The sequence below is a fragment of the Oncorhynchus tshawytscha genome, linkage group LG16 (genome assembly GCF_018296145.1).
Source record: "Oncorhynchus tshawytscha isolate Ot180627B linkage group LG16, Otsh_v2.0, whole genome shotgun sequence".
Taxonomy (NCBI): Eukaryota; Metazoa; Chordata; class Actinopteri; order Salmoniformes; family Salmonidae; genus Oncorhynchus; species Oncorhynchus tshawytscha.
In genome coordinates, this window is record NC_056444.1 from 88,038,528 (window position 1) to 88,061,061 (window position 22,534).

Consider the following 22,534-nt stretch of genomic DNA (forward strand, 5'->3'; position numbering starts at 1 on the left):
CTTAGAGCCTGAGGAGCCTGAGGACAACCTCTCTCTCTGGCCATACAGCCAGGCCTGGGGCTGAAGTCTGCCACCCTCCCTGGATCTCCTCACCTGGATCTCCTCACCTGGATCTCCTCACCTGGATCTCCTCACCTGGATCTCCTCACCTGGATCTCCTCACCTGGATCTCCTCACCTGGATCTCCTCACCTGGATTTCCTGGGCCTCAGGCTAAGTGTCTTTGTTAGGGACCTGGTCTCTGGGACTGTGGGAACAGCAGCAGCTGCAGAAACCATGGAGGTGGCTATGGTGGACTTTGAGAGTCTGGACGACATCGACAGCAGCCTGGAAAATGAACTGGACTCAGATTACCCTGATGAGACCGCTGCCCTGGCGGTCGACATTCCCCCCGAACAATGCTCCTTCCCCGGCTCTCACCACCTCTCCTCCCCCCTGCCCAACCACACCTCCACCCCCCAGCCTCACCGCCCCTCCTCACACAACCCCCACATTTGGCACACCTCCCCATGCCCGTCCCCCAATAATTTGGGCGTGCCTCAGTCGCCCCTCATGCCAGCCCACAGCAGGAGGGGGCACCCTAGATGTGCCAGCATCATCACCAACTGGCAGAAGTTGCTTAATAGTGAGACCCAGATGCAGAGCGAGACCATCTTCAGCCAGCTGGCTAAGGAGTGCTGTGAGGATCTGTTTGTGGACAAGACAGGTCTAGACGACGGAGGCCAAAAGGTCATCATCAACATCGCCGGGCTACGATTCGAGACGCAGCTCAAAACCCTCAACCAGTTCCCCGAGACCCTTCTGGGGGACCCTAGGAAGAGGGTGGACTACTTTGACCCCATGAGGAACCTGTATTTCTTCGACAGGAACCGGCCCAGCTTCGATGGCATCCTGTACTACTACCAGTCAGGAGGGAAGATCCGTCGGCCGGCCAACGTTCCACTGGATGTGTTTGCTGATGAGATCGTGTTCTATGAGCTGGGGAGCGACGCCATGGAGCAGTTCAGAGAGGACGAGGGCTTCATCAAGGAAATGGAGATCCCTCTCCCGACCAATGAGATGTATCACCAGTTCTGGCTGCTGTTCGAGTACCCCGAGAGTTCCAACGCGGCACGCGGCATGGCGCTGGTCTCCGTGTTTGTCATCGTTATCTCCATCATCATCTTCTGCCTGGAGACGCTGCCGGAGTTCAGGGAAAACTCCCTGGACCCCGTCCTACCTACCACCGTCACGCATCTGATGCCTTTGGATGGGAACCAATCGCTGGGCGGCCTCGGGACCTTATTCCTGCCCTCGGCCAAGCCCAAAACCATCACCTCCACATTCTCCGACCCGTTCTTCATCATCGAGACGGCCTGCATCGTCTGGTTCTTCTTCGAGCTGGCTGTGCGCTTCGTGGTTTGTCCCTCCAAGAGCGACTTCTTCCACAACCTCATGAACATCATCGACATTGTCTCCATCATCCCGTACTTCGTCACCTTGGTAACGGAGCTGGTCACCACCCCGGACCAGAACTCCAGCCAGGCAATGTCTCTGGCCATCCTTCGTATCATCCGCCTGGTCAGGGTGTTCAGGATCTTCAAGCTGTCCAGACACTCAAAGGGGCTCCAGATCCTGGGCCAGACACTGAAGGCCAGCATGCAGGAGCTGGGCCTGCTCATCTTCTTCCTCTTCATCGGAGTCATCCTCTTCTCCAGCGCCATCTACTTCGCCGAGGTGGACGAGCCCAGCACGCAGTTCATCAGCATCCCCGACGGGTTCTGGTGGGCTGTGGTCACCATGACTACAGTGGGCTACGGCGACATGTGCCCGATCACCATGGGGGGAAAGATGGTGGGGACTCTCTGCGCCATCGCTGGCGTGCTGACAATCGCCCTGCCCGTCCCCGTCATCGTGTCCAACTTCAACTACTTCTACCACCGGGAGACGGAGCAAGAGGACAAGCAGCCAATGGCAGACACAGCAGAGCTGGCCAGGAAGGCCTCAGGAGACAGTAAACATGGGAGTAGCACCTCTCTGAACAAGACCAACGGGACCTGGCAGAGAAACTAGCTCACTGGCCTCTGAGACATGGAGACTGACAGTGGAAGAGACAGACTGGGACAGAGACATTATGGAGACTGACTGATCTTTCTACAGAAATACATAGACTGGTATTGTCTATTCTAACACTGTAGAAGAGACAATGTGGGACAGACAGACACAGACAGACTTACCTGTCCACCTATCCACTGTGAGGACAGACAGAGTGACCTGTCCATTATGGAAGATAGCGACTGAGACAGAGGAAGACTCTCCTGTCCTCGGGGAGAAAGACATAAAATCCCCCCCTGTGGGAAGACACGGTGACACGGTGCATCACTACCAGGGGAGTAATGGATTACATTCTCTATATAGTGCATTACTACCAGGGGAGTAATGGATTACATTCTCTATATAGTGCATCACTACCAGGGGAGTAATGGATTACATTCTCTATATAGTGCATTACTACCAGGGGAGTAATGGATTACATTCTCTATATAGTGCATCACTACCAGGGGAGTAATGGATTACATTCTCTATATAGTGCATCACTACCAGGGGAGTAATGGATTACATTCTCTATATAGTGCATTACTACCAGGGGAGTAATGGATTACATTCTCTATATTGTCACTATAGTACCTGGTTCGAATCCCGGTAGTATCACGTCCGGCCGTGATTGGGAGTCCCATAGGGCGGCTCACAATTGGCCCAATGTCCGTGTTTGGCCATCATAGTAAATAAGAATTTGTTCAGAACTGACTTGCCTAGAAACAAAAATATTTAAATTATATGTAGTCCGCCTGAACACCAGTCCTGGTATTGAGATCAAAACATAGAAGCCAGAGTCCTCCCCCCCTTCTGTCTCTGTCTCTCTTGTCGGGGCAGCAGTATGGAACTTTCCCCCTTCAGTCTCTGTCTCTCTTGTCGGGGCAGCAGTATGGAACTTTCCCCTTCAGTCTCTGTCTCTCTCGTCGGGGCAGCAGTATGGAACTTTCCCCTTCAGTCTCTGTCTCTCTCGTCGGGGCAGCAGTATGGAACTTTCCCCTTCTGTCTCTGTCTCTCTCTCATCGGGGCAGCAGTATGGAACTTTCCCCTTCAGTCTCTGTCTCTCTCGTCGGGGCAGCAGTATGGAACTTTCCCCTTCAGTCTCTGTCTCTCTCGTCGGGGCAGCAGTATGGAACTTTCCCCTTCAGTCTCTGTCTCTCTTGTCGGGGCAGCAGTATGGAACTTTCCCCTTCAGTCTCTGTCTCTGTCGTCGGGGCAGCAGTATGGAACTTTCCCCTTCAGTCTCTGTCTCTCTCTCATCGGGGCAGCAGTTCTGGAACTTTCCCCTTCAGTCTCTGTCTCTCTCTTGTCGGGGCAGCAGTATGGAACTTTCCCATTCAGTCTCTGTCTCTCTCTCGTCGGGGCAGCAGTATGGAACTTTCCCCCTTCAGTCTCTGTCTCTCTCTCATCGGGGCAGCAGTATGGAACTTTCCCCCTTCTGTCTCTGTCTCTCTTGTCGGGGCAGCAGTATGGAACTTTCCCCTTCAGTCTCTGTCTCATCGGGGCAGCAGTATGGAACTTTCCCCTTCAGTCTCTGTCTCTCTCTCATCGGGGCAGCAGTATGGAACTTTCCCCTTCAGTCTCTGTCTCTCTCGTCGGGGCAGCAGTATGGAACTTTCCCCTTCAGTCTCTGTCTCTCTCGTCGGGGCAGCAGTATGGAACTTTCCCCTTCAGTCTCTGTCTCTCTTGTCGGGGCAGCAGTATGGAACTTTCCCCTTCAGTCTCTGTCTCTGTCGTCGGGGCAGCAGTATGGAACTTTCCCCTTCAGTCTCTGTCTCTCTCTCATCGGGGCAGCAGTTCTGGAACTTTCCCCTTCAGTCTCTGTCTCTGTCTCTTGTCGGGGCAGCAGTATGGAACTTTCCCATTCAGTCTCTGTCTCTCTCTCGTCGGGGCAGCAGTATGGAACTTTCCCCCTTCAGTCTCTGTCTCTCTCTCATCGGGGCAGCAGTATGGAACTTTCCCCCTTCTGTCTCTGTCTCTCTTGTCGGGGCAGCAGTATGGAACTTTCCCCTTCAGTCTCTGTCTCTCTTGTCGGGGCAGCAGTATGGAACTTTCCCCTTCAGTCTCTGTCTCATCGGGGCAGCAGTATGGAACTTTCCCCTTCAGTCTCTGTCTCTCTCTCATCGGGGCAGCAGTATGGAACTTTCCCCTTCAGTCTCTGTCTCTCTCTCATCGGGGCAGCAGTATGGAACTTTCCCCTTCAGTCTCTGTCTCTCTCTCATTGGGGCAGCAGTATGGAACTTTCCCCTTCTGTCTCTGTCTCTCTCTCATCGGGGCAGCAGTATGGAACTTTCCCCTTCAGTCTCTGTCTCTCTCTCATCGGGGCAGCAGTATGGAACTTTCCCTTCTGTCTCTGTCTCTCTCTCATCGGGGCAGCAGTATGGAACTTTCCCCTTCAGTCTCTGTCTCTCTCTCATCGGGGCAGCAGTATGGAACTTTCCCCTTCTGTCTCTGTCTCTCTCGTCGGGGCAGCAGTATGGAACTTTCCCCTTCTGTCTCTGTCTCTCTCGCAGCAGTATGGAACTTTCCCCCTTCAGTCTCTGTCTCTCTCTCATCGGGGCAGCAGTATGGAACTTTCCCCTTCAGTCTCTGTCTCTCTTGTCGGGGCAGCAGTATGGAACTTTCCCCCTTCAGTCTCTGTCTCTCTCTCATCGGGGCAGCAGTATGGAACTTTCCCCCTTCAGTCTCTGTCTCTCTTGTCGGGGCAGCAGTATGGAACTTTTCCCCTTCTGTCTCTGTCTCTCTCGTCGGGGCAGCAGTATGGAACTTTCCGTCATGGTGTCTCGTTAACGGTCCTCATGCATCTTTAACAGTTTGACAGGAATCCCCCAAAGCCCATGACTGTAGTGACACACATACTCACTCACTAACACACACACACACACACACACACACACACACACACACACACACACACACACACACACACACACACACACACACACACACACACAGACTCACTCACTAACACACACACACAGACTCACAGACTCACTCACTAACACACACACTCACACTCACTCAGTAACACACACATACACAGACACACACACACACACACACTCACAGACTCACTCACTAACACACACACACAGACTCACTCACTAACACACACACACAGACTCACTCACTAACACACACACACACACACACACACACACAAACACACACACTCACAGACTCACTCACTAACACACACTCACAGACTCACTCACTAACACACACACACACATACACACAAACAGACTTACTCACTCACACACACACACACACACACACACACACACACACACACACACACACACACACACACACACACACACACACACACACACACACACACACACACACACACACACACACAGCTTGTCTGTATATACACTGCTCAAAAAATAAAGGGAACACTAATAACACATCCTAGATCTGAATGAATGAAATATTCTTATTAAATACTTTTTCTTTACATAGTTGAATGTGCTGACAACAAAATCACACAAAAATGATCAATGGAAATCAAATTTATCAACCCATGGAGGGCTGGATTTGGAGTCCACACTACAGGCTGATCCAACTTTGATGTAATGTCCTTAAAACAAGTCAAAATGAGGCTCAGTAGTGTGTGTGGCCTCCACGTGCCTGTATGACCTCCCTACAACGCCTGGGCATGCTCCTGATGAGGTGGCGGATGGTCTCCTGAGGGATCTCCTCCCAGACCTGGACTAAAGCATCCGCCAACTCCTGGACAGTCTGTGGTGCAATGTGGCATTGGTGGATGGAGCGAGACATGATGTCCCAAATGTGCTCAATTGGATTCAGGTCTGGGGAACGGGCGGGCCAGTCCATAGCATCCATGCCTTCCTCTTGCAGGAACTGCTGACACACTCCAGACACATGAGGTCTAGCATTGTCTTGCATTAGGAAGAACCCAGGGCCAACCGCACCAGTATCTTGTCTCACAAGGGGTCTGCGGATCTCCTCTTGGTACCTAATGGCAGTCAGGCTACCTCTGGCGAGCACATGGAGGGCTGTGTGGCCCTCCAAAGAAATGCCACCCCACACCATGACTGACCCACCGTCAAACCGGTCATGCTGGAGGATGTTGCAGGCAGCAGAACGTTCTCCATGGCGTCTCCAGACTCTGTCACGTCTGTCAAATGTGCTCAGTGTGAACCTGCTTTCATCTGTGAAGAGCACAGGGCACCAGTGGCGAATTTGCCAATCTTGGTGTTTTCTGGCAAATTCCAAACGTCCTGCACGGTGTTGGGCTGTAAGCACAACTCCCACCTGTGGACATCGGGCCCTCATACCACCCTCATGGAGTCTGTTTCTGACCGTTTGAGCAGACACATGCACATTTGTGGCCTGCTGGAGGTCATTTTGCAGGGCTCTGGCAGTGCTCCTCCTGCTCCTCCTTGCACAAAGGCGGAGGTAGCGGTCCTGCTGCTGGGTTGTTGCCCTCCTACGGCCTCCTCCACGTCTCCTGATGTACTGGCCTGTCTCCTGGTAGAGCCTCCATGCTCTGGACACTACGCTGACAGACACAGCAAACCTTCTTGCCACAGCTCGCATTTTTGCCCGCTTTGAGGACAATACAGTGCCACTGACACGGCCTGCAACGGAAACATGCGGTCTCTCCTTCACTGCAGCCGAAGTGAGTAAGACATTTAAACGTGTTAACCCTCGCAAGGCTGCAGGCCCAGACGGCATCCCCAGCCGCGCCCTCAGAGCATGCGCAGACCAGCTGGCCGGTGTGTTTACGGACATATTCAATCAATCCCTATACCAGTCTGCTGTTCCCACATGCTTCAAGGGCCACCATTGTTCCTGTTCCCAAGAAAGCTAAGGTAACTGAGCTAAACGACTACCGCCCGTAGCACTCACATCCGTCATCATGAAGTGCTTTGAGAGACTAGTCAAGGACCATATCACCTCCACCCTACCTGACACCCTTGACCCACTCCAATTTGCTTACCGCCCAAATAGGTCCACAGACGATGCAATCTCAACCACACTGCACACTGCCCTAACCCATCTGGACAAGAGGAATACCTATGTGAGAATGCTGTTCATCGACTACAGCTCGGCATTCAACACCATAGTACCCTCCAAGCTCGTCATCAAGCTCGAGACCCTGGGTCTCGACCCCGCCCTGTGCAACTGGGTACTGGACTTCCTGACGGGCCGCCCCCAGGTGGTGAGGGTAGGCAACAACATCTCCTCCCCGCTGATCCTCAACACTGGGGCCCCACAAGGGTGCGTTCTGAGCCCTCTCCTGTACTCCCTGTTCACCCACGACTGCGTGGCCATGCACGCCTCCAACTCAATCATCAAGTTTGCGGACGACACAACAGTGGTAGGCTTGATTACCAACAACGACGAGACGGCCTACAGGGAGGAGGTGAGGGCCCTCGGAGTGTGGTGTCAGGAAAATAACCTCACACTCAACGTCAACAAAACTAAGGAGATGATTGTGGACTTCAGGAAACAGCAGAGGGAACACCCCCATCCACATCGATGGAACAGTAGTGGAGAGGGTAGCAAGTTTTAAGTTCCTCGGCATACACATCACAGACAAACTGAATTGGTCCACTCACACAGACAGCATCGTGAGGAAGGCGCAGCAGCGCCTCTTCAACCTCAGGAGGCTGAAGAAATTTGGCTTGTCACCAAAAGCACTCACAAACTTCTACAGATGCACAATCGAGAGCATCCTGGCGGGCTGTATCACCGCCTGGTATGGCAACTGCACCGCCCTCAACCGTAAGGCTCTCCAGAGGGTAGTGAGGTCTGCACAACGCATCACCGGGGGCAAACTACCTGCCCTCCAGGACACCTACACCACCCGATGCTACAGGAAGGCCATAAAGATCATCAAGGACATCAACCACCCGAGCCACTGCCTGTTCACCCCGCTGCCATCCAGAAGGCGAGGTCAGTACAGGTGCATCAAAGCTGGGACCGAGAGACTGAAAAACAGCTTCTATCTCAAGGCCATCAGACTGTTAAACAGCCACCACTAACATTGAGTGGCTACTGCCAACACACTGTCAATGACACTGACTCTACTCCAGCCACTTTAATCATGGGAATTGATGGGAAATGATGTAAATATATCACTAGCCACTTTAAACAATGCTACCTTATATAATGTTACTTACCCTACATTGTTCATCTCATATGCATATGTTGATACTGTACTCTATATCATCGACTGCATCCTTATGTAATACATGTATCACTAGCCACATTAACTATGCCACTTGGTTTACATACTTATCTCATATGTATATACTGTACTCGATATCATCTACTGTATCTTGCCTATGCTGCTCTGTACCATCACTCATTCATGTATCCTTATGTACATATTCTTTATCCCCTTACACTGTGTATGACAGTAGTTTTGGAATTGTTAGTTAGATTACTTGCTCGTTATTACTGCATTGTCGGAACTAGAAGCACAAGCATTTCGCTACACTCGCATTGACATCTGCTAACCATGTGTATGTGACAAATAAAATTTGATTTGATTTGATTTGATGTGCCATCCTGGATGAGCTGCACTACCTGAGCCACTTGTGTGGGTTGTAGACTCCGTCTCATGCTACCACTAGAGTGAAAGCACCGCCAGCATTCAAAAGTGACCAAAACATCAGCCAGGAAGCATAGGAACTGAGAAGTGGTCTGTGGTCACCACCTGCAGAACCACTCCTTTATTGGGGGTGTCTTGCTAATTGCCTATAATTTTCACCTGTTGTCTATTCCATTTGCACAACAGCATGTGAAATTTATTGTCAATCAGTGTTGCTTCCTAAGTGGACAGTTTGATTTCACAGAAGTGTGATTGACTTGGAGTTACATTGTGTTGTTTAAGTGTTCCCTTTATTTTTTTGAGCAGTGTATATGAGATTTGAAGGTCTTTAACATTCATTGTACACACAGACTCACAGACTCACTCACTAACACAGCTTGTCTGTATATATGAAAGGTGGTTCCTCTGGACTAGAGCAGGGCAGTACTGACAGTAAGGTTGTGGCTTCAATTCCAAAAGCGATCACATACAGTGCCTTGCGAAAGTATTCGGCCCCCTTGAACTTTGCGACCTTTTGCCACATTTCAGGCTTCAAACATAAAGATATAAAACTGTATTTTTTTGTGAAGAATCAACAACAAGTGGGACACAATCATGAAGTGGAACGACATTTATTGGATATTTCAAACTTTTTTAACATATCAAAAACTGAAAAATTGGGCGTGCAAAATTATTCAGCCCCCTTAAGTTAATACTTTGTAGCACCACCTTTAGCTGCGATTACAGCTGTAAGTCACATGGGGTTGTCTCTATCAGTTTTGCACATCGAGAGACTGAAATTATTTCCCATTCCTCCTTGCAAAACAGCTCGAGCTCAGTGAGGTTGGATGGAGAGCATTTGTGAACAGCAGTTTTCAGTTCTTTCCACAGATTCTCGATTGGATTCAGGTCTGGACTTTGACTTGGCCATTCTAACACCTGGATATGTTTATTTTTGAACCATTCCATTGTAGATTTTGCTTTATGTTTTGGATCATTATCTTGTTGGAAGACAAATCTCCGTCCCAGTCTCAGGTCTTTTGCAGACTCCATCAGGTTTTCTTCCAGAATGGTCCTGTATTTGGCTCCATCCATCTTCCCATCAATTTTAACCATCTTCCCTGTCCCTGCTGAAGAAAAGCAGGCCCAAACCATGATGCTGCCACCACCATGTTTGACAGTGGGGATGATGTGTTCAGGGTGTTGCTTTTACGCCAAACATAACGTTTTGCATTGTTGCCAAAAAGTTCAATTTTGGTTTCATCTGACCAGAGCACCTTCTTCCACATGTTTGGTGTGTCTCCCAGATGGCTTGTGGCAAACTTTAAACAACACTTTTCATGGATATCTTTAAGAAATGGCTTTCTTCTTGCCACTCTTCCATAAAGGCCAGATTTGTGCAATATACGACTGATTGTTGTCCTATGGACAGAGTCTCCCACCTCAGCTGTAGATCTCTGCAGTTCATCCAGAGTGATCATGGGCCTCTTGGCTGCATCTCTGATCAGTCTTCTCCTTGTATGAGCTGAAAGTTTAGAGGGACGGCCAGGTCTTGGTAGATTTGCAGTGGTCTGATACTCCTTCCATTTCAATATTATCGCTTGCACAGTGCTCCTTGGGATGTTTAAAGCTTGGGAAATCTTTTTGTATCCAAATCCGGCTTTAAACTTCTTCACAACAGTATCTCGGACCCGCCTGGTGTGTTCCTTGTTCTTCATGATACTCTCTGCGCTTTTAACGGACCTCTGAGACTATCACAGTGCAGGTGCATTTATACGGAGACTTGATTACACACAGGTGGATTGTATTTATCATCATTAGTCATTTAGGTCAACATTGGATCATTCAGAGATCCTCACTGAACTTCTGGAGAGAGTTTGCTGCACTGAAAGTAAAGGGGCTGAATAATTTTGCACGCCCAATTTTTCAGTTTTTGATTTGTTAAAAAAAGTTTGAAATATCCAATAAATGTCGTTCCACTTCATGATTGTGTCCCACTTGTTGTTCATTCTTCACAAAAAAATAGTTTTATATCTTTATGTTTGAAGCCTGAAATGTGGCAAAAGGTCGCAAAGTTCAAGGGGGCCGAATACTTTCGCAAGGCACTGTATGTGTTGGCCAAGTACAAAATATTAGATTTGTATTAAAGTCCTACCGTATTGTTCTTTGGACACTGTGTTAACAACCCTCCAGACGAGCTTCAATGCCATACAACTCTCCTTCCGTGGTCTCCAACTGCTCTTAAACTCAGGGAAAACTAAATGAATGCTATTCAACCGATCGCTGCCCGCACCTGCTCAGCATCACTACTCTGGACGGCTCTGACTTAGAATAAGTGGACAACTACAAATACCTAGGTGTCTGGTTAGACTGTAAACTCTCCTTCCAGACTCACATTAAGCATCTTCAATCCAAAATTAAATCTAGAATTGTCTTCCTATATCGCAACAAAGCATCCTTCACTCATGCTGCCAAACATACCCTCGTAAAACTGACCATCCTACCGATCCTCGACTTCGGTGATGTCATTTACAAAATAACACTCTACTCAGCAAACTGGATGTAGTTTATCACAGTGCCATCAGTTTTGTCACCAAAGCCCCATATCCTACCCAACACTGAGACCTGTATGATCTCGTTGGCTGGCCCTCACTACATACGCGTCGCCAAACCCACTGGCGCCAGGTCATCTATAAGTCTCTGCTAGGTAACGTCCCCCCTTATCTCAGCTCGCTGGTCACCATAGCAGCACCCACCTGTAGTACGCGCTCCAGCAGGAATATCTCTCTGGTCACCCCCAAAACCAATTCTTTCTTTGGCCGCCTCTCCTTCCAGTTCTCTGCTGCCAATGACTTGAACGAACTGCAAAAATCTCTAAAACTGGAAACACTTCTCCCTCACTAGCTTTAAGCACCAACTGTCAGAGCAGCTCACAGATTACTGCACCTGTACATAGCCCATCTATAATCTAGCCCAAACAACTACCTCTCCCCCTACTGTATTTATTTAGCTCCTTTGCACCCCATTATTTATAGCTCTACTTTGCACATTATTCCACTGCAAATCTACCATTCCATTGATTTACTTGCTATATTGTATTTACTTTGCCACCTTTTTTTGCCTTTACCTCCCTTCTCACCTCATTTGCTCACATCGTATATAGACTTGTTTATACTGTATTATTGACTGTATGTTTGTTTTACTCCATGTGTAACTCTGTGTCGTTGTGTGTCGAACTGCTATGCTTTATCTTGGCCAGGTCGCAATTGTAAATGAGAACTTGTTCTCAACTGGCCTACCTGGTTAAATAAAGGTGAAATAAAAAAATACAATCAAAATTATATTCTACTGTATCTTAGTCTGACATTGCTCGTCCAAATATTTATATATTCTAAATTCCATTCCTTTAGATCTGTGTGTATTGTTAGATATTACTTGTTAGATACTACTGCCCCATTGGAGCTAGAAACACAAGCATTTCGCTACACCCGCAATAACATCTGAGAAACACGTGTATGTGACCAATAACATCTGCTAAATATGGACCGATAACATCTGCTAAATATGGACCGATAACATCTGCTAAATATGGACCGATAACATCTGTTAAGTGTATGTGACAAATAAGATTTGACTTTTGTCCAACGGTTTCCGTTTCTAAACGTTTGCTCCGGTGTCCGACTAATACATACACCCCTGATCAGGGTGCCACACTTTGAAATGTGGATATGAAGAGAAATCCCAGAATGCCCCTTTAATTGACACAGCAGCTTCATTTCACAAACGTTATTTTATTGCTTCTTTAACAAATGGACAAAGGAAAGGGCTTCTTTGTTCTCTAGTTAGAAAGGTAGAAAAGCAAAACATGTTAACAAAAGGTCAGAAAGAAAACTAATCAAAGAGACCAAAACCCATGTCTTCATCTGACTCCTCAGACTCCTCCTTCTTCTCCTCCTTCTCTTCCACTGTAAGAAAATATTTAAATTCAGGAGAGAGAGAGACACTGAGAAAGAGAGAGACACTGAGAAAGAGAGAGACACTGAGAAAGAGAGAGACACTGAGAAAGAGAGAGACACTGAGAAAGAGAGAGACACTGAGAAAGAGAGAGACACTGAGAAAGAGAGAGACACTGAGAAAGAGAGAGACACTGAGAAAGAGAGAGACACTGAGAAAGAGAGAGACACTGAGAAAGAGAGAGACACTGAGAAAGAGAGAGACACTGAGAAAGAGAGAGACAGGGGGAATCTCAATTGCATTTCTCACATCCTCTCAAAACCCATTGAAAAAGGTCAGAGAAGAGGGACCTCTGGCTTTCTCATCCAATGGGGTTTGTAAAGGAGATGAGGCTGTGAGGAAAATGCAATTGAGATCTTCCCGTAGAGAGCGGTTCTCACAGGCAGGAGCGGCCCCAGGAGCAACAGCAGCAGATCCACCAGCCGCTGACACCGCCACAGCCCCCCCTACTGGCACGGAGGCCAACTTGGACATTCCTACAGACAGACAGACATGGGTTAGACTGGGGGAAGTAGCCACAAGATGCTGACCTTGGGTCAGTTTAGCATTTTCCAACTAAAGATGGGATCCGGAGAATGGGAAGCTGATCCTAGAGCTGTACCTAGGGAAACAACCATAGAGAACGATACACTCACCAATATAACAATCATACACAGAAACAACTAAATCTGCCAAGACTGACACTGCTATTTCCAATGAGTCAGAGGATGAGTCTAGAAGGGACCCAACACACACAACCGCTGACCAGGGGAAGGGACCAAACACACACAACCGCTGACCAGGGAAGGGACCCAACACACACACAACCGCTGACCAGGGGAAGGGACCCAACACACACACACAACCGCTGACCAGGGGAAGGGACCCAACACACACACACAACCGCTGACCAGGGAAGGGACCCAACACACACACAACCGCTGACCAGGGAAGGGACCCAACACACACACAACCGCTGACCAGGGAAGGGACCCAACACACACAACCGCTGACCAGGGGAAGGGACCCAACCACACACAACCGCTGACCAGGGGAAGGGACCCAACCACACACAACCGCTGACCAGGGAAGGGACCCAACCACACACAACCGCTGACCAGGGAAGGGACCCAACCACACACAACCGCTGACCAGGGAAGGGACCCAACACACACAACCGCTGACCAGGGGAAGGGACCCAACACACACAACCGCTGACCAGGGAAGGGACCCAACACACACAACCGCTGACCAGGGAAGGGACCCAACACACACAACCGCTGACCAGGGGAAGGGACCCAACACACACAACCGCTGACCAGGGGAAGGGACCCAATACACTACCGTTAAGCTGATCTAGGATCAGAATGGGAAACTGATCCTAGATCTGTGGGAGGGAACCAGACGTTGTTTACAGATGTTTACCTGCGTTCAGGACTTCATTGATGTCTTTTCCCATCAGCTCACTGATGACCTGTAGTGGAACAACTCAACATCAGACAGAGTGAGGGTTTACTACCAGCTGTCTCTGTGTCCCACCTTAGCCAGAACAACTCAACATCAGACAGAGTGAGGGTTTACTACCAGCTGTCACTGTCTCGGTGTGTCCCACCTTAGCCAGAACAACTCAACATCAGACAGAGTGAGGGTTTACTACCAGCTGTCACGGTCTCGGTGTGTCCCACCTTAGCCAGAACAACTCAACATCAGACAGAGTGAGGGTTTACTACCAGCTGTCTCAGTGTGTCCCACCTTAGCCAGAACAACTCAACATCAGACAGAGTGAGGGTTTACTACCAGCTGTCACTGTCTCGGTGTGTCCCACCTTAGCCAGAACAACTCAACATCAGACAGAGTGAGGGTTTACTACCAGCTGTCACGGTCTCGGTGTGTCCCACCTTAGCCAGAACAACTCAACATCAGACAGAGTGAGGGTTTACTACCAGCTGTCTCTGTGTCCCACCTTAGCCAAAACAACTCAACATCAGACAGAGTGAGGGTTTACTACCAGCTGTCACTGTCTCGGTGTGTCCCACCTTAGCCAAAACAACTCAACATCAGACAGAGTGAGGGTTTACTACCAGCCGTCTCTGTGTCCCACCTTAGCCAGAACAACTCAACATCAGACAGAGTGAGGGTTTACTACCAGCTGTCACTGTCTCGGTGTGTCCCACCTTAGCCAAAACAACTCAACATCAGACAGAGTGAGGGTTTACTACCAGCCGTCTCTGTGTCCCACCTTAGCCAGAACAACTCAACATCAGACAGAGTGAGGGTTTACTACCAGCTGTCACTGTCTCGGTGTGTCCCACCTTAGCCAAAACAACTCAACATCAGACAGAGTGAGGGTTTACTACCAGCCGTCTCTGTGTCCCACCTTAGCCAGAACAACTCAACATCAGACAGAGTGAGGGTTTACTACCAGCTGTCACACTGTCTCAGTGTGTCCCACCTTAGCCAGGCGCTGGTCGTCAGCCTCGATGCCAACGCTGCCCAGGATGTCTTTGATGTTCTGACTGCTGGGGTTGGTGTTGCCACCCAGCGCTGCCAACAGGTAGGCGGCCACGTAACGCATTCTACTGCAAAGAGGACAGATTACAGGGTTAAATTGTGATTCTGGAAATCATAGGGACATTGTCCCAGCATCTTCCGGATTTGTGCAGGTGTTGGCCATCATTAAGAACAAATGGTTATTTACCAGAACTAACTTCCCTAATTAAATTAAGGTTAGATTTTGTTTTATGTTTAAAAGTTTGAAGAAATAAGAGTGTGCTACATTTACCATCATCACATATTGAAATATTTTGACGTATTTCATGATGTTATATAACACGTAATTCCCTACGGTGGACACATTACACGGACTAAAGTTTCCACCACACAATAATTATAGGAAATACACATCCTTTTAACCTCAGATTTCTGATGTTACTATTAAAGTTTACAGTCATCGCGATCTCACAAAATCGATACTTTAAAACAGATCAATATATTTGGTTTTAGTACCAGTGTTTGTGTTACTCCCCAGTCGGTAGTGGGACTTGACGCCTCATAACCACCAGACGCGTTTAAACTCTTCGCGTTCTGACGGAAGTCATTCATTGTCAATAGAGTGGAAACGCAACGCTACGTTGGTGTTACCGCGCTAGGCTGCGGTGCGTTCTGCGTACAGCAAGCGTTCAATATGTATTATGTATGCGTTGGTTGACGGTCTGGTGGTCCGTGTGGCTCAGTTAGTAGAACATGACACCTGCAACGCCAGACTCCCACTGGGGGACATTTACTAACAAATAAGAAAATATATCAACTTTCATTTCAGCAAAAAATCTGAAAGATCATGTCAACTTTTGCGAGAACCTAAAACTAGCAGTTAACTAATCTTTTTAGCGTCGTGTAAATCGGAGTGTCAGTTATATATTAGCCAGTTTTCGCAGCATATCAAATTAATTTTGTAGGTCAACCTTGTTAAGCGCATTTAAATAATCAAACCAATAATCATCATTACTTACTTGAAGTCTGAAACAGACGCTGAACGTCGGTCCGTTGTGAGAGTTGTAACAGGAAGGATGAACGTCTTTTTGTTGTTTCCGTTGACTACTTCTATGGTGAAACTGAAGTGAATTCTACTCCCACATCGTACATCGCCACCTAGTGGATGTAGGTTCCCATCAACATAAATGTTGCAGTACAAACGTGTGTAAGGGTATAATGAATATGAATAATGGAAATATGTGAACATTGAAATGTTGAGCAAGTTTGGACAGCGCTTTTAAGAACTATACTGAAATAAAACAGACTTTGTAGTTGTATGGTAAAAGAGTTGGGAAAGAGTAACGCAAAGTACAATGAGAGCAGTCGATCCTGAGGAGGACAGTGTCAGAGGAGCCCAGTAAAGGAGTTGGATTGTAGGAGTGTGAAGGAGGTCAGTAGGTCCATGTGGTGATTTGAAGGTGATCCTCTATTGAACTGGGAGCCAGTGGAGTCTGGTGAGAGTGGGGAGGATGTGTGTGAGGATTCTTGCAGTTTAGTCTTGTTTGAAGTCTGTCCAGTGTTTTGGTGTGTTTTGCAGTGTTGATTGTTTCAGATCACACTGGTATAGTGGTACAGTTACGTAGAACAGTTCAAATGGCTCGTATATCTCTTATAGGGTTGCAAAATTCCAGTCACCTTCCCAAAATTCCCCGCTTTTCCAGAAATCCTGGTTGGAGGATTCATGATTTCCTGTGTATTCCTTATCTGATTCCCTGGAATCTTCCAACCGGAATTTTGGATAAACCTGGGAATTTTGGAATTTTGCAAGTGCAACCCTCATCTCAAAACAAATCATCAAATCAAATAAAATTTTATTTTGTCACATACACATGGTTAGCAGATGTTAATGCGAGTGTAGCGAAATGCTTGTGCTTCTAGTTCCGACAATGCAGTAATAACCAACAAGTAATCTAACTAACAATTCCAAAACTACTGTCTTATACACAGTGTAAGGGGATAAAGAATATGTACATAAGGATATATGAATGAGTGATGGTACAGAGCAGCATAGGCAAGATACAGTAGATGGTATCGAGTACAGTATATACATATGAGATGAGTATGTAAACAGAGTGGCATAGTTAAAGTGGCTAGTGATACATGTATTACATAAGGATGCAGTCGATGATATAGAGTACAGTATATACGTATGCATATGAGATGAATAATGTAGGGTAAGTAACATTATATAAGGTAGCATTGTTTAAAGTGGCTAGTGATATATTTACATCATTTCCCATCAATTCCCATTATTAAAGTGGCTGGAGTTGAGTCAGTGTCAGTGTCAGTGTGTTGGCAGCAGCCACTCAATGTTAGTGGTGGCTGTTTAACAGTCTGATGGCCTTGAGATAGAAGCTGTTTTTCAGTCTCTCGGTCCCAGCTTTGATGCACCTGTACTGACCTCGCCTTCTGGATGATAGCGGGGTGAACAGGCAGTGGCTCGGGTGGTTGATGTCCTTGATGATCTTTATGGCCTTCCTGTAACATCGGGAGGTGTAGGTGTCCTGGAGGGCAGGTAGTTTGCCCCCGGTGATGCGTTGTGCAGACCTCACTACCCTCTGGAGAGCCTTACGGTTGAGGGCGGAGCAGTTGCCGTACCAGGCGGTGATACAGCCCGCCAGGATGCTCTCGATTGTGCATCTGTAGAAGTTTGTGAGTGCTTTTGGTGACAAGCCGAATTTCTTCAGCCTCCTGAGGTTGAAGAGGCGCTGCTGCGCCTTCTTCACGTTGCTGTCTGTGTGAGTGGACCAATTCAGTTTGTCTGTGATGTGTACGCCGAGGAACTTAAAACTTACTACCCTCTCCACTACTGTTCCATCGATGTGGATAGGGGGGTGTTCCCTCTGCTGTTTCCTGAAGTCCACAATCATCTCCTTAGTTTTGTTGACGTTGAGTGTGAGGTTATTTTCCTGACACCACACTCCGAGGGCCCTCACCTCCTCCCTGTAGGCCGTCTCGTCGTTATTGGTAATCAAGTCTACCACTGTTGTGTCGTCCGCAAACTTGATGATTGAGTTGGAGGCGTGCGTGGCCACGCAGTCGTGGGTGAACAGGGAGTACAGGAGAGGGCTCAGAACGCACCCTTGTGGGGCCCCAGTGTTGAGGATCAGCGGGGAGGAGATGTTGTTGCCTACCCTCACCACCTGGGGCGGCCCGTCAGGAAGTCCAGTACCCAGTTGCACAGGGCGGGGTCGAGACCCAGGGTCTCGAGCTTGATGACGAGCTTGGAGGGTACTATGGTGTTGAATGCCGAGCTGTAGTCGATGAACAGCATTCTCACATAGGTATTCCTCTTGTCCAGATGGGTTAGGGCAGTGTGCAGTGTGGTTGAGATTGCATCGTCTGTGGACCTATTTGGGCGGTAAGCAAATTGGAGTGGGTCTAGGGTGTCAGGTAGGGTGGAGGTGATATGGTCCTTGACTAGTCTCTCAAAGCACTTCATGATGACGGAAGTGAGTGCTACGGGCGGTAGTCGTTTAGCTCAGTTACCTTAGCTTTCTTGGGAACAGGAACAATGGTTGCCCTCTTGAAGCATGTGGGAACAGCAGACTGGTATAGGGATTGATTGAATATGTCCGTAAACACACCGGCCAGCTGGTCTGCGCATGCTCTGAGGGCGCGGCTGGGGATGCCGTCTGGGCCTGCAGCCTTGCGAGGGTTAACACGTTTAAATGTCTTACTCACTTCGGCTGCAGTGAAGGAGAGACCGCATGTTTTCATTGCAGGCCGTGTCAGTGGCACTGTATTGTCCTCAAAGCGGGCAAAAAGTTATTTAGTCTGCCTGGGAGCAAGACATCCTGGTCCGTGACTGGGCTGGATTTCTTCCTGTAGTCCGTGATTGACTGTAGACCCTGCCACATGCCTCTTGTGTCTGAGCCGTTGAATTGAGATTCTACTTTGTCTCTGTACTGACGCTTAGCTTGTTTGATAGCCTTGCGGAGGGAATAGCTGCACTGTTTGTATTCGGTCATGTTACCAGACACCTTGCCCTGATTAAAAGCAGTGGTTCGCGCTTTCAGTTTCACGCGAATGCTGCCATCAATCCACGGTTTCTGGTTAGGGAATGTTTTAATCGTTGCTATGGGAACGACATCTTCAACGCACGTTCTAATGAACTCGCACACCGAATCAGCGTATTCGTCAATATTGTTATCTGACGCAATACGAAACATCTCCCAGTCCACGTGATGGAAGCAGTCTTGGAGTGTGGAGTCAGCTTGGTCGGACCAGTGTTGGACAGACCTCAGCGTGGGAGCCTCTTGGTTTAGTTTCTGTCTGTAGGCAGGGATCAACAAAATGGAGTCATGGTCAGCTTTTCCGAAAGGGGGGCGGGGCAGGGCCTTATATGCGTCGCGGAAGTTAGAGTAACAATGATCCAAGGTCTTTCCACCCCTGGTTGCGCAATCGATATGCTGATAAAATTTAGGGAGTCTTGTTTTCAGATTAGCCTTGTTAAAATCCCCAGCCTCCGGATAAATGGTTTCCAGTTTGCAGAGAGTTAAATAAAGTTCGTTCAGAGCCATCGATATGTCTGCTTTTTGGGGGGATATATACGGCTGAGATTATAATCGAAGAGAATTCTCTTGGTAGATAATGCGGTCTACATTTGATTGTGAGGAATTCTAAATCAGGTGAACAGGATTTGAGTTCCTGTATGTTTCTTTCATCACACCATGTCACGTTGGCCATAAGACATACGCCCCCGCCCGTCTTCTTACCAGAAAGATGTTTGTCTCTGTCGGCGCGATGCGTGGAGAAACCCGTTGGCTGCACCGCCTCGGATAGCGTCTCTCCAGTGAGCCATGTTTCTGTGAAGCAAAGAACGTTACAGTCTCTGATGTCCCTCTGGAATGCTACCCTTGCTCGGATTTCATCAACCTTGTTGTCAAGAGACTGGACATTGGCAAGAAGAATGGTAGGGAGTGGTGCACGGTGTGCCCGTCTCCGGAGTCTGACCAGAAGACCGCCTCGTTTCCCTCTTTTTCGGAGTCGTTTTTTTGGGTTGCTGCATGGAATCCACTCCGTTGTCCTGTTTGTAAGGCAGAACACAGGATCCGCGTTGCGAAAAACATATTCTTGGTCGTACTGATGGTGAGTTGACGCTGATCTTATATTCAGTAGTTCTTCTCGACTGTATGTAATGAAACCTAAGATGACCTGGGGTACTAATGTAAGAAATAACACGTAAAAAAAACAAAAAAACTGCATAGTTTCCTAGGAACGCGAAGCGAGGCGGCCATCTCTGTCGGCGCCGGAAGTCAACCCGGAAGTCTCTCCTCTCTCACCATGATGGCCATTCATTCACTGTTCGTGAATAGGTAGCGTAGTGGTTAGAGCGTTGGGCCAGTAACCGATAGGTTGCTTGATCGAATCCCCGAGCTGACAAGGTAAAAATCTGTCGTCAGTTAACCCACAGTTCCTAGGCCGCCATTGTAAATAAGAATTTCCATTGATATCCAGTAGAGGGCAGCAGTGTAACATTCATTCCATTGATATCCAGTAGAGAGGGGCGGCAGGGTAGCCTAGTGGTTAGAGAGTTGGACTGGTAACCGGAAGGTTGCAAGTTCAAATCCCCGAGCTGACAAGATACAAATCTGTCATTCTGGCCCTGAACAGGCAGTTAACCCACTGTTCCTAGGCCGTCATTGAAAATAAGAATTTGTTCTTAACTGACTTGCCTAGTAAAATAAAGATAAGATAAAATAAAAGAGGGCAGCAGTGTAATGTTCATTCCATTGATATCCACTAGAGGGCAGCAGTGTCATGTTCATTCCATTGATATCCACTAGAGGGCAGCAGTGTCATGTTCATTCCATTGATATCCACTAGAGGGCAGCAGCATATAATGTAGCTGAGACAGTTGTTACTTATGGCTCAATTCAACTCATAGTTCTGAAGAAAGGCAATGTTAACGGAAGCTGTGTTTACATTTCAACTATAATGCTGAACTTCAGCCATACAGATTGAATAAACGAGCCCTCAGTCCCAGAAATCCCACACCTAAGACAACTGGAACATTAGTTGGGAGTACATTATGGGAGGCAACCCATCTGTCTAGAGAGACTAGTTGGTATTTACCCAACACAGTGACAGATATGGAGCCTATTACACTGATAGATGGACTGATACATTTACACACTTGATGGAGTGATACATTTACACACTTGATGGAGTGATACATTTACACACTTGATGGAGTGATACATTTACACACTTGATGGAGTGATACATTTACACAACGAAGGAGTGGCTTCGTAAGAAGCATTTCAAGGTCCTGGAGTGGCCTAGCCAGTCTCCAGATCTCAACCCCATAGAAAATCATTGGAGGGAGTTGAAAGACTGTGTTGCCCAGCAACAGCCCCAAAACATCACTGCTCTAGAGGAGACCTGCATGGAGGAATGTGCCAAAATACCAGCAACAGTGTGTGAAAACCTTGTGAAGACTTACAGAAAACGTTTGACCTCTGTCATTGCCAACAAAGGGTACATAACAAAGTATTGAGAAACTTTTGTTATTGACCAAATACTTATTTTCCACCATCATTTGCAAATAAATTCATAAAAAATCCTACAATGTGATTTTCTGGATTTTTCTGCATTTTGTCTGTCATAGTTGAAGTGTACCTATGATGAAAATTACAGGCCTCTCATCTTTTTAAGTGGAAGAACTTGCACAATTGGTGGCTAACTAAATACTTTTTGCCCCACTGTACATTTGATCAACAATGACTGTATAAATGTGAATAAATTAGCATACAGAATGCTGTGGTAGCCATGCTGGTTAATTGTGCCTTGAATTCTAAATAAATCCCCGACAGTGTCACCAGTGTCACCAGCAAAGTCTCTTCTTCTTATCGGTGTCCTTTAGTAGTGGTTTCTTTGCAGCAATTTAACCATGAAGAGCTGATTCACGCAGTCTCCTCTGAACAGTTGATGTTGAGATTTGTACTTGAACTCTGTGAAGCATTTAATTGGGCTGCTATCTGAGGTGCAGTTAACTCTAATTAATTTATCCTCTGCAGCAGAGGTAACTCTTGGTCCTCATCATAGTTTCATCATAGCGCTTGATTGTTTTTGCGACTGCACTTGAAGAAACGTTAAAAGTTCTTGAAATTCTCCTCATTGACTGACCTTCATGTCTTAAAGTGATGAAGGACTTAGCATTTTACCAAATAGGGCTATCTTCTGTATACCACCCCTACCTTGTCACAACACAATTAATTGGCTCAAATGCATCAAGAAAGGAAAAAATTCCACAAATTAACTTTTAACAAGCCACACCTTGAAATGCATTCCAGGTGACTACCTCATGAAGCTGGTTGAGAGAATGCCAAGAGTGTGCAAAGCTGTCATCAAGACAACGGGT

At 47.6% G+C, this 22,534-nt stretch overlaps 2 protein-coding genes across 2 annotated transcripts; one reads left to right on the plus strand and one right to left on the minus strand.

Moving 5' to 3' along the window:
- The first annotated feature begins 275 nt into the window (after positions 1-275).
- Positions 276-2,112, plus strand: LOC112230598 (potassium voltage-gated channel subfamily A member 10). The gene is made up of 2 exons (XM_024396870.2): positions 276-330; positions 514-2,112. The coding sequence occupies exons 1-2, from the start codon at positions 276-278 to the stop codon at positions 2,049-2,051; spliced, it is 1,593 nt and encodes a 530-aa protein (XP_024252638.1). The 3' UTR covers positions 2,052-2,112.
- Positions 2,113-12,414: 10,302 nt separating this feature from the next.
- Positions 12,415-16,232, minus strand: LOC112231213 (60S acidic ribosomal protein P2). The gene is made up of 5 exons (XM_042299863.1): positions 16,146-16,232; positions 15,089-15,215; positions 14,062-14,110; positions 13,038-13,133; positions 12,415-12,608 (listed from the first exon to the last, which is right to left on the minus strand). The coding sequence occupies exons 2-5, from the start codon at positions 15,209-15,211 to the stop codon at positions 12,535-12,537; spliced, it is 342 nt and encodes a 113-aa protein (XP_042155797.1). The 5' UTR covers positions 15,212-15,215; positions 16,146-16,232; the 3' UTR covers positions 12,415-12,534.
- Between the last annotated feature and the right edge of the window lie 6,302 nt (positions 16,233-22,534).